Consider the following 12,439-nt stretch of genomic DNA (forward strand, 5'->3'; position numbering starts at 1 on the left):
AATAATCAAATAAAATTGCTACAAAAAGTCTAGCTTGTAATTAAACAATTATGCTACTAGTACAAAGAAAATTGCAAAATTACCATTTTTTTCGAGGTCGTTCTTCATATTTTTTAGATGCTGATCTATTTTCATCTTGAATATCCATGTTTATGCATGTCATTTTGATCTCTAATCTTTTGTAGTTTGATAGATTATGGTGGTTTTGAGAGGAAATAGAGAGAGAAAATAATGGTTAGAGAGAAAGTGATGGGTAGAGAGAGAAAATGGGTATGACAAATTTTAAAAATGAAAAATGTTATTTTTTTTTTCTTTTAAAAGAGGTTTGTATCTGATTTGACAATATATAACCTGTTGATGTCACGCGCGTATCAGTGAGAGACTATATTTATATAGCTGGTCTCGAAACCAGCTATTGATAACTGCTGACAAGCCCGCTACTTTTTTACGAGTTTAGATATAAGACATGATGTCAAGACCCAATCCAACCCGATTTTTTTTTATTAACTCTACTTAGTACGTATTTGAAAGGTGAACATAAATTTTGTGCTCTAGAGTATTAGAGCCTTGGAGAGTTGGAGACGCATAGTTATTGAACTTGGCGTGATTCAACTTCGATAAAGTTCTTTCCCTGTTTCCCCTCTTTCGTCGATTACAGGGAATTTGTGAAGAAGCATATTCTTTCAAAAAAAAAAAAAAAAAAATGGAGGGCGGCGAAGAGTTGAGCATCGAAGAACTTACTTCGAACATCTCTACCTACAAAGAGCAACTGCAGCAAGTAATTTCTTTTTCCAATTACTATCTTGTAGTATCATTAATTATATTTTGCGATTTAGGGTTTATTGTAATTCGATTACCTGATTGTTGTGTTGTTGATGGGATCAAATTAGGGTTGATATGTTCTTTTAGTGTAGTTAATTCAATTTATCCTAATTGATGAGAGTGAATTGATTTATTGCGTATTGTAATTTTGGTTTCTATATGAACTATAATTGGGCATCAAACTTCGAGCTATCTCTTTTATATAATTGGAGGGTTTTATATATTGGAATTACCAATGCCGGAATTAAATAGAAGATGATATTCGTTGGACTTATAATTGAGGAATTTTGTTCTAAGCTTTTGTTGGAAACATTGATGACTTGCCTGTATGTCTTATGACTATAGTTGTAAGTCTATTTATTGAATTAGCAGGAGTGATAAGTAAGAGTTTTCGAAATTGTCGAACAACAACGGTGTTTCAAATCGTTTGTGGCTGAGCTTTCTGCTCCCATAGGCTAGAGAATCAAATATATTTTATTTTGATTGTCAATTTCACGTCTTTTTATTAGTGTCTTCATATTAAAATCTGTTATGAATAACGCTGCATATTTGCGAACTAGCTTCTTCCCAATTGGTGACATGGATAAGATAAGAGGCGTAGTATACAATGTAATTATTCAGCTTCTTAACTCTTAAGAAGCAACTGTCCTACAAATTTTAAAATAGTGTATTGACTCTCATCTATGTAAGTGGTAACCAAGGTTCTTAATTTCCGCTTTTTCTTGGGTAGCCATTGAGTTCATTTCGATTGACAGGTACTGGGGGTTTCATAGTTTGCATCATGATGAAATAAATTAATGAGTCTTACTTTGGTTTCTAATCTGGATGTTGCGTGCTTTAAATGATGAATTCTGACTGTATATATGTTAGTTTAATTGCTTGTTCTTTTCGTCTTTAATTAATACTCCCTCCGGCCTCTGTTCCTTAATAATTGCCACACTTTACGTTTTTTCCTCAACTTTGACTATCAATATTTTTAATTGTATTAGTACAAATAATGACTTGATATTCTAATAATATACATTAAGATAAATCCAACAACTCATTAGCTTTTTATTTTATATAATGGCAAAAATAGATGGTCAGAACTATACTATTATTTTCTACATTAATGCATGAGATTATTTTTTGATATATATTTTTCTTTGCAATGTCAGGTTAAATTGCTTTTGGAAGATGATCCAGGGAACTCTGAATATAAGGACATGGAAAAGGAACTTGAAGAGGTGATCATAACCCAAAACTTCTGTTGATATCTACCCAAATACTCTCTCTCTCTCTCTCTCTCTCTCTCTCTCTCTCTCTCTCTTTCTCTCTCTTTCTCTCCCCTTTTGTTTTGTTATGTGTGTGTGAGTGTGTAGTTTCACCCTCTCTCCTTAATTTTATTTGTGTTATTGGTGTATTTTAGTTTTGATAAAAATTATTCAAAGTTCTGTTGATGGTATTTTAGATTTAGAGTTTTCTCGTTTCGATTTTACTTTGATTGTTAGATTGAATTTTTATTGAATGAGGATTTCACTATTGTTCTAGCTGTGGTATATTATTAAGAGAGGAGTCTATTTTACTGCAGCTGGTCTGCTATAGTATTTGGGGGTATATTGGTAAAATATGCTGGGCCTTATTTTTAAGGGATCTAATTTGCCTTTGGTGTTTATTCTCCTCTTTAAGCTTTTGATGGGTGTGAGAAATTAGAGAGCTTATTACAGACTTTTTCTTGGCAGGGCAGTGGGGTAGGTGTAGAGAAGAGGAATCATCATTTTAGTTAAGAATAGGTTTTAATTCTAAGGAAGAATAAATCTGTAATATAGTAATTTGATTTTTATTAGGTGGTTGGTTGTTATATATCTAGGAAGGGACCGAAGGGTATATTCTATTTAATTTAATTTTTTTTTTTTTTTTTTTTTGGCATGGTGTAGGAAAATACAATAATAATGTGTAAAAGTTCTTGGAAGTTCATCCACAGATTTCATTTTTTTTGGGTCAAGTAAGGTGGGTAATGAAGAGTAAATTGTTATTTTTTAAGGATTCGTCAAGTAGGAGAATTTTTTTCCCTCACATACTTCAACTCCATTTTTTTTAATGAGAGATGATTAATGCTATTGTTTGAAATTTTATTAAAGGAGTTACTTTTAGTATTGTGAACTGTCACAGCTTATTTATCTGTCAGGCACCGGTGATTTGGTTTCTTTGTCTGATTCTAATGAGGAGAGTTTGGTTAGTTGATTCCTCTAGATCCATTCCTTGTCATTTCTTTTATGCTTTAATAAACTCTAAATTCACAATTTTTCCCTTCTAATTTAGCTAAAAGGATTAGGCACTTAAGTAGATGACTAATTTTATTTGGGTTTCTAGTTTGGAGGAAACGCAATACTTGTAATCTATCATAAATTTGGAGATAAATCAATTCTTTATCTTCTTATGTGTACTATGCCATGCCGTTGTTGACTTGTTGTAATAGGCCGGTAGGTCTTAAGGTTGCTGCGTTAGCTTTTCTGGCTCATTTGCACGTTGTTTGTATGAAATTAAGAAAGTGTCAGGGGCATAGTTGTGGCAAAATTCTATTTTGTTGCTATTATATGGTTTCTTTGGTTGGAGAGGAACATTTTGTTGTGGTTGGCAATTTTTTTGGGTTTCATTTATGGGATCTAGTGGTATTTTTAAGTTCTGTCTGGGTTCTTGCTCATGTGGTATTAATGCCAGTGTTCCTTTGTATGTAATGTGAGATTGGAGATGATTTTGAAGTTATGGACTGTGGGTTCCTTTTTTTTTTTTTTTTTTTTTTGTTTTATCTTTATTTGATTTTTTTATTATATTGGTTTTATGATAATTTTGATGTATATTCATATATATACTACCTGGTTTATTGATAATAAGGAAAGTCAAAATTATTAATGAGGAAGGGATGGGCAAGATGCTAAGAAAGGAAAGTATGAAATAAAATGTGAATTTCTTCATTGTTTAATGTTAAAAAGGGTTATTGTGGATCCAATGGTAGAAGCGAAAGTATACATAAAATGACCGTACGTCCGTACAGACGTAGGACGAAAAATTTATTTTAATTTGTTAATAGATTGTAAAAGGGTATGGGCTTTAATTTATAATACCGTTCTCTTTATACTCAAAATTCATTGTGTATTTTTGATCAAGTTTTAAAATACGATGTAAGTATGTAATTCAACAAGTGACAAAAACAAGCTGCTTATAGTTGGTTTTTTTCTTGTTGCTTGTTTTAAAGGTGTTACTGTTTTTGATCAAGTTTGGCTCATATCATAATAATAGGCAGCTGTAATGGGAGTAGAGAAATGGTTAGAGATGTGTAGATTGTTAGAATTTCATCCAGATGCCCATCACTTCTATCTTGGTTTCTGTGCAGGTCTGCTATGTGTTGGATGTTTCACCTCTGCATACATCCTCATGATTTCAGTCTTTCAGGAGTTGACCCCGATTTTCTAAGTTCGGAATTTAACAGTTGTCTAGGCCTAAATTATATCTCTGTATAAATTTCTTATACTGAGTATAATGTATCTTTCAGGTAATTGCTCTGACCGAAGAGCTACTGGAAACTACAAAGCAAAATGAGAATTTTGTTTCTGCTATCAGCACAAATGCAGGTACAACTGATACAGTGCAGGAATCAAATAGAATATCTCAGTATGAAATGGTAGTTCTCTCTCTCTCTCTCTCTCTCTCTCTCGCATGCACGCACAATCAATTTGAAGTTCCTCCACGAGACCAAAGGCTAAATAAAACAGTATATACAATGTGACCAGAAAGTAATAACATACATAAAATAAAGCCCCTGATATTTGGAACATCCATTTAGTGCAAGAAAGACAAAACAATAAAGTTCTGCAATAAAGACAGCTGCTTCACCAAGAACAGATACATGATTTCTGGACATAACCATAAAGTTCTGCAATATATGTATTCTGTAAGATGTAGGATAAATGGTCTTTTTTTATTTCTTGATCACTCCGGGTCATGCTTTATTGTTGCCCATCCAAACTTGTATTGCTCTAGATCTAATTGTATCTGCACAATCTTCAGCTGTTTTTAGTATTACATCGTGCCTTGTGTTAATGCTGAAGGTGTCGCTTCTTCATTTTCAGGATTCCATAAACATGTTAGATAGAGAGGACAGGTTCCCTGTTGGGACAAAAATTCAAGCAGTTTGGAGTGAAGATGGAGAATGGTAAGAAGAGGCAGCATCATGTGTTTAGTAGGATATAATTGCTTTTGCTGTTTGTTTTACCCTCTGTTTCTGTGTTTGATTAGTTGAATGTTCAGGTATAATGCAACTGTTGAGGCTTGCACTCTGAATGGCTATTTTGTTCGCTTTGATGAATGGGGAAATAAGGAAGAGGTATTTTCCAGATTTTACTCTGAGAATTGTTCCTAGTTATGAATATGTTATGCTGTGATTCTTCTAATACATCTCGTCATTATGGAATTCATGGCTTCTTGATGTGTCACTGTACTGAAGATCACTTGTTTTTTTTTTTTGCAAAAAACATGATTTTTACCCCACAAACAGGCCTGGTCCTGGGCCCAATACTGCTTGGGGCCTCAAATTCATCATATGTATACAAGTTGTTGTAGAGATGATTTAGTATAATCGTTGTGGTTCAGCGGTAAATGTGTAGCTTCAAGTTCTTGTAGGTGCATGGTTCGATTCCCATTTTTTTTTTCAGATTTTTTTTTTATTTTATTATTTTTAATCAAAATCTATCCAAACTAAGGCCCTGTTCACTTCATTTTATTTTTGCTGAACTGAAATTATTTTTACCGAGCTGAATTTTTTTTACTGAACTTAAATTATTTTTACTGAAATGAAATTAATTTTAATGAACTGAAATTATTTTTGCCGAACTTGAAATTATTATTACTGATTTTCTATTATATTTCTTCTTTAGGTTTATTGATTTTTACTGAATTGAAATTATTTTTGCTAAACTGAACTTATTTTTACTGAACTGAAATTAATTTTACTAAATATTATTTTTTAAGGTGAAGTGAACAGGGCCGAAATAGTCGGTCATACATGTACTACTTATTTAAAGGCTTATGTGTTTAGATACTTATTCAACTTTAAATTAAAGCACTACTTATTTAAAGGTTTAGATACTTTCTCCATTTGTTTAATGTGTGCTTTATTTTTCATTTTTGGCTGTTTTTTAATTAATTATTTCATTCCCATATTTTGGAAGATTTTAACAATCTCATAGTACTTTCCTCCTCAATAATGTCCCCCGACTCAATTTCATTTTTTGAAAATATCCTTCTCTCTCTCATCCCTACAGTAACCTACGAATTCTTTTATGATTTTTATTTTATTTTATTTTTGTTTTTAACATATTTCCATTGAATAATACTCCCTCCTTCCCTTAATACAAAGTCTCTTTTGGTTTTTGTGCGGGAATTAAGAAAGTTGTAAATTTTTTAAAACTAATGATTACAAGTACATATGTGCATGTGGGGTTAGAGAGAGATAGAGAGAAAGAAAAAGTAGTTGGGAATAATTGAAGAGATAGAGAGAGAAAGTGTTGGGAATTGATGTTAAAAGTACAAAAAAATAAAGGAATAAAGATGACAACTCATCAAAAAGAGGGTAATAATGTCAAAGAATACAACCTTTAATAGAAAGAGGCATTGTATTTTGGTTTACCCAAAAGGAAATGAGGCTTTGTATTATGGGACGAAGGGAGTAACTTAAAAAAAATTCTATTTTTTTTCTAAACCTCTGCGAAAGTCAAAGAGGAGCATTTATTAAAAAACAAGAAGTATTATACATCACATTGAAAAGAGGACCTAAATTTATCTCAATTGCACAGGGCCTCTATGTAAGTTGGGACGATCCTGTCTAGAAATATGGTCTACGTTTATTTGTTTAGGTCTGGATGATGATTTCTTAAGACAGTATGTAATGATATTATTTAATTTTTGGGCCAGAGAGTGCAGCCAAGCACTAATGGAAAACTGTTGCCAAAATTATAACATAAAGAAAGCCAGCCTTAGGAAATTTGTGGTGTTAAGAATAGATTAAACACAAAGTTTTATGTGGCTGGCCACACCGTGTGGACGGGGTTACTTGATCAGGGTTACCCGGTCAGTGTTTTGGTGTGTGTGTCAGCCGGCCACACAGTGTGGCCTACCACAAAGAAAACGCGTTGTTGATTAAATTGCATTCCTGGTGAAGAGTAGATTGTGTTACAGTTAATGGGTTGCATACATCCCAGGCTGCAAATTAGTAGAGTTTGAGCTTGGTTGTTTGGATCGGAATACATATATCTGTATATGAGCTCAATTTAATTCTGCTTTTTGAGCTATGTTATTTGAACACTTAGTTTTAAAAGGCCGACCTGGTGCACCTCATAATTCAATACTCATATTCAGGTTATACTTTGACTTAAAACTTAGAGCAAAACAACTTGAGCTTGAAATAACATACTTGCAAATATTTGGCTAATATTTTGCTATCCTCATAACTGGTGTGAGATGTTTTACTTTAAATTCTTCAATATGCAACATTATCAACTGTAAATTTCAACCTTTTTTTTCAAAGGCCTCAAACTACTTAGCTGATTGGCTCATGAAATTAGTTTCTTAAAAGTTGATGTTATAAATGTAATAACTTATATTTTCAGTGAGATGGGCAAATAGAATTGGATATGGTGCTTCCTTTCTTAACCAGTGATTTCAGTGAGATGGGCAAATAGAATTGGATATGGGGAAATTTCAACCTTATAGTTCCTGCTAGTGAATACCACATGATTTATTGATTTGAATTTTCAGGTTGATCCTGCAAATGTCCGATTACTTCAAGGTGACGATGATGATGTAGGTGTTGATGCTCTATTAAAGGCAGAGAAGGAAGCAGAAGCTACTAAACAGGCCTTGAAACGAAAAATTGCACAAGCAGCTGCTGGTGACTTCCAGTCAAGAAGTTTACCAGCAAAACTTCGTATAAATCCTGATGACCCTGAAGACGTGGTGAGTATTGGATATGGTGTTTCCTTTCTTAACCAGTGCTATTTGTTTCTGCGTTGCTTTTTTTAATTAGTTTTTGGGTGGGTCAAGGGTGCTCCCTATCCGAGCTTACAATTTAGGCTAAGCTGCATAGTTTCATTTTGGTTATAATCTGGATAGAGTGTACAAAAGGCAACAATAACACCTAGCATTCTTAAAGAAAAGGCGGGAACTGAACTTCGGCCAAACTGGCTGAGCAAGGGGCTTGCTCAGTATTGCGTGGATCAAAGATCAAACCCCCTCTGAATTGTAAACCAAATGGACCCCCTAAACACAATTGGGTCGAATATTTTAATTACAATTATCCAAAACTCCTTTCCCTCTATCTCATTTAGCTTGTCCCAATCTTTTGTACTATTCTCTAACTTTGATCACATGGTATACATGAATGCATCTCTCTTTATACCTATTAGCTCCGATAAACCACTTCTAGAAACCTAGATCTTTGTGAAACCATTAATGAAACATGTGTTGGCTTTTCCACAAACTTCCTTAACACTGCTTTGCGATGGCTTTAATCTTGTACCAGCTTCGCCAACAACCTTTCCCAACACTGTCATCTTAATACTTCCATACTTGAACTTTATAAGACTTTCCAAGGTTTTGTGGTAGTTGAACCTCAAATCCTGGGTGTGTCATACGAATCTAATATTGTATTACAGGACTATATTTTTTTGTATATATTAATGAGAATATTTGGTCAACGCTTTTAAGTTTGACCATGAATATGGAAACGAGCACTCTTTTATGGGATGGAGGGAGTAATGTTATTCATTCTGATTCTCATTACACACATTGGTACATAAAAGGGAGTTCCTCCCATTGTTGATAAAAAAATTGTCTTTCGTCATTGGTATAACAATTGGCTCTATTTTTCAAAACTAATTATCGGAAAATTTAAACCTAAATCAATGTGGAAACACTAATATCTCTGTTTAATGTACTTCGTATTCTATTTATTAATCCACTCTTTATTAACCTTTAGGTAATGTGGACAGTAAACTTACCATTCCCGATTTGTAGTAGGTAGTGACCAATGTATGAAAAAGCTCTAGCCTCTAGGCACACTAAAGAGATAAAGGTACTACACACTTCAGTTTGAGCACATAGTTTTAGGGAAGAATGGAAGATTAATTGACTGTAGTGGGTTATTTTTTTACCATAGTTAGTGGGTTTTGGAGACCATTACTTTGTGGGTGTTGATTTCCTTATTGTTTTCATAGCAGTACTCCAAAAAAGTATTTCCCATACCTTTTCTTATTTAGGGTAAAAAAATAAAATAAAATAAAAGTAGAACTGTGTTAGCTGGATAAGGTTGACCCTTAAGAAAGTGTTTCAACATAATTCATGATTAGATCATTTAATCTGAAGATTCTTGGATCCTCCACTGAAATTGACGTTTCCAGTAGAAGAAAGTGTCTCCAACTACCTTCTCCAACCTCTCCTTTGGGAACAAATAAATATCGGTACTCCAAATTCAGTGATAGGAAGTGTTTTGAATAATTTGAGCTTAAGAATAAGGAGTTGATGGTTTGGTTGTGAATCATAAATTTATAATGGATGCAATTTCATTTACACTATGTTTCAATACAAGGAAAGAGCGGAAAATTAAAAAGAAGGGAAAGGGAGGGTGATAGTTTCTATTGTTTAGATAACATTTGTAGGGATTGAGATACATGGAGGGGAGGAAAATTTTCCATTGATTGTTTAAGAATAAATTCTTTTTGAATTTTGGGAGGTTGGGAGGAAAATAAATTATACAAATTGAATTATCATGATAATACAATTTTAAACTTTCATTTTCTAAACAAATTCTATGTTTCTGCACTGCTCTCGATTTTCCCCCCATTTCTACTCTCACTTTTTCATCACAAATTGGAAACTTTGAAACTCCATCACGAATCAGAAACTTCGAAACTCTAACCCTACACTATGTTTGGATAATAATAGTGAAGGGAAAGGGAGGTGAGGAGAGGGAAACAAAGAGTGATGCATCCCTCCTCTTCTCTTCTCTTTCTTTCCGTTTCTCTCTATTTAAACATAGTGCTAGTTTCCAATTTCATAACCTTAGCATCACTAGAATTCCCTCCTTTTCTCTTTATCCAAACATAGTGCTAGTTTCCAACTTTGTTGCTAACTCGAATTAATAGAATTTATTGATGAGAGTGCTACATTTCATTTGATAACTTGTGTTGATTTGTGCAGAAAGCAGCTAAACGTAAGAAGATACACTCATTTAAGTCAAAAGCTCGATTTGAGCAACTTGAGGTGACTCAGAACAAACGTCAAAATGCTTGGCAGCAATTTCAAAGTACAAAAGGCCGTGCGAAGAAGGTATTATATGACTTTATTTGTTTTGGTTGCTTGTATCTTCCTGCTGCTGCCCCTTGTTGGCATCTGGGTTGTCTCAGTCTTAGTCTGGCTGATCATCTAATGGATCTGCTCAATTATCATCTATCTTTAATTATCTGTGTAACTCCACAAGTTGAACACTTGCCTCCTGCTGGTCTTTCACTATTGTGTTTCTATTATAAACCTAGAATAATCCAAACACTTGGCAGCAAGGTGCATATTGATTGTATGCTAAGTCTGCCTTGGTTTATTCTTGTAGTTTTTGATTGACTGGGGTGTAGTGGGGGTGGGGAGGACTGACAAAGTATAAAGTGATAGGGTTATCAGGTTGGTTGAGCTAAAAAAAAGACCGGATTATCCTTTTCCTTTTTTCTTTGTGTTGAATCTTTCAGATTTAATTGTTCTCTTTCCTGCCAACTGTTTTTCATGCAATATATTTCATATAACTAGGGCGGCTCACGCACGATGCATGTGCCATAGCTAGCCTTATCCGGGGAGCTCTTTTAGTTTGAAATTATGTCAGAAATTTAGTTGCTAGCAGCATTAGAGAGAAAATATGTAAACAAATATTTTTAGGGTATAATACACAATTATTATAAACTTAAAAAAAAATAAAATAAGACAAGTATCATTAATTAGGACAAATAAGTATATAAACATTTTTAAGGGTATGATTTCGCCACTGTTCATAAGAGTTTGTTTAAAATTTTTAAAAAGTTAGGGATTTTTACTTTGTAGTAAATCTTTTGTTCCCTCTTCCTATTACTTTGTTTTGTTGTATATTTATCAATTTTATTTGCCTTCATTGGCCTAGTGCAGTTACAAATGTACATGTCAAGTGTCTTGAGTGGTGGGGGGGTGGGTTACTAATTTGGTTCTCTTTTTGGCGACTAGGTTGGTTTCTTCTCAGGGCGCAAAAAAGAAAGCATTTTTAAGTCCCCTGAAGATCCACAGGGTAAGGTTGGAGTGACTGGAAGTGGAAAAGGCTTGACAGATTTTCAGAAACGGGAGAAGCACCTGCACCTCAAGGGAGCTAACATAGACAGCGAAAATGGTGAAGCTGATGATTAAGTCTTTCATGGCGTTGTATTAAGCAACTTGTATTTATTTACCAGAGTATGAGTTAGGATTAGGCTCTTGATTAAAAATACTTTCATTGTGTTATTTGCTGTTATAGGTAAAAGTTCCAAACTGTTCCCCCTCCCCCCCCCCCCCCCCCTCTCTCTCTCTCTCTCTCTCCCCCCGATTCAATTTTATGTTACGTTGAAATGTAGCAATTACAGAGTATGACTTTTGGAATTTGTTTTCGCTTGTGTTGAATTTGGTATAAACTCCAATCTTTCTACGTAACAACTCCTGCTCACTAATAATCATATCGAAGATGCTTGAATGCTTGATGTTATACGCAGTTTCTGCATATTATTCTCGAGGACAAGTTGCACTGCGTATGGTTTTAACTTTAGATTTGGCCCATGAAAACGGGTTTGTTTGACCTTATTTTTTGTTTTTAGTTTTATTTTTTTTTTAAACAAAAAAGGAAAATTTTTCTCTGATGAACTCTAATTTTTTAATTTTCTAAGTGGTAAACTTTTTTAAAAGTATTATCAATGGTAAACTTTAATTAGCTTTACTAATGCATTGGTAACCTTAATGTTGATTTTATGTAATTATTTGGCTAACTCTAGTTAACTACAACACTAATGACTAATATAACCTTAAAAAATTAGCTTTCCCTCCAAAATGAATTCCCTAATTCCCTCCTAAACGATTCCCCTAATTATCCTATTTATATGAACCCTAATTTACTAAAATCAATTCATTTCTCTCTTTATGCTCAGCAATTTCCCCTAATTTCAATGAGAAATTCTCGCTCTTCTACTGCTAGGAAGGCTATCACCATGGATGACAACATTGCGTGGGTGAAGCATATTCGCTGCGACTGTTCTCCCCCCCCCCCCCCCCCCAGTTTGCTGCTGTGATGATTTCAGAGACAACAAAAAACCCACGAAGGTTGTTCTTCAAGTGCAGAACTTGCGATTTCTTTGCGTGGTTGAAGGAAGGGGATATAATTAGGGCAGGCGAGGAAATGGACGTTGAGCAAGGTGGTAGTGTTGCTGTTATTGTTAGGCTTGATGAGTTGATGAATTTTATCAAATTAATTGTGAGGGTGGCCCTAATTATGTATTTTGTTCTTTTTTTTTTTTTTTTTTTTTTTTGTAGTTGCTAAGTGATGATTAAG

At 33.9% G+C, this 12,439-nt stretch overlaps 1 protein-coding gene across 1 annotated transcript; it reads left to right on the forward strand.

The window, feature by feature from the left end:
• Positions 1 to 542: 542 nt before the first annotated feature.
• On the forward strand, positions 543 to 11,501 carry LOC145562405 (uncharacterized). The gene is made up of 8 exons (XM_081622675.1): positions 543 to 778; positions 1,980 to 2,048; positions 4,355 to 4,483; positions 4,932 to 5,014; positions 5,110 to 5,185; positions 7,615 to 7,812; positions 10,054 to 10,182; positions 11,095 to 11,501. The coding sequence occupies exons 1-8, from the start codon at positions 704 to 706 to the stop codon at positions 11,269 to 11,271; spliced, it is 936 nt and encodes a 311-aa protein (XP_081478801.1). The 5' UTR covers positions 543 to 703; the 3' UTR covers positions 11,272 to 11,501.
• The last annotated feature ends 938 nt before the right edge of the window (positions 11,502 to 12,439 follow it).

The sequence above is a fragment of the Chenopodium album genome, chromosome 10 (assembly GCF_948465745.1).
Source record: "Chenopodium album chromosome 10, dcCheAlbu1.1, whole genome shotgun sequence".
Lineage (NCBI taxonomy): Eukaryota > Viridiplantae > Streptophyta > Magnoliopsida > Caryophyllales > Amaranthaceae > Chenopodium > Chenopodium album.

Excerpts from the sequence above, each read along its gene's own strand:
- LOC145562405 (XM_081622675.1), top strand. The coding sequence starts at position 704 with ATGGAGGGCGGCGAAGAGTTGAGCATCGAAGAACTTACTTCGAACATC. Across the intron at positions 779-1,979 it reads ACAAAGAGCAACTGCAGCAA|GTTAAATTGCTTTTGGAAGA; the intron begins GTAATTTCTTTT and ends TTGCAATGTCAG. Across the intron at positions 5,186-7,614 it reads AATGGGGAAATAAGGAAGAG|GTTGATCCTGCAAATGTCCG; the intron begins GTATTTTCCAGA and ends TTGAATTTTCAG.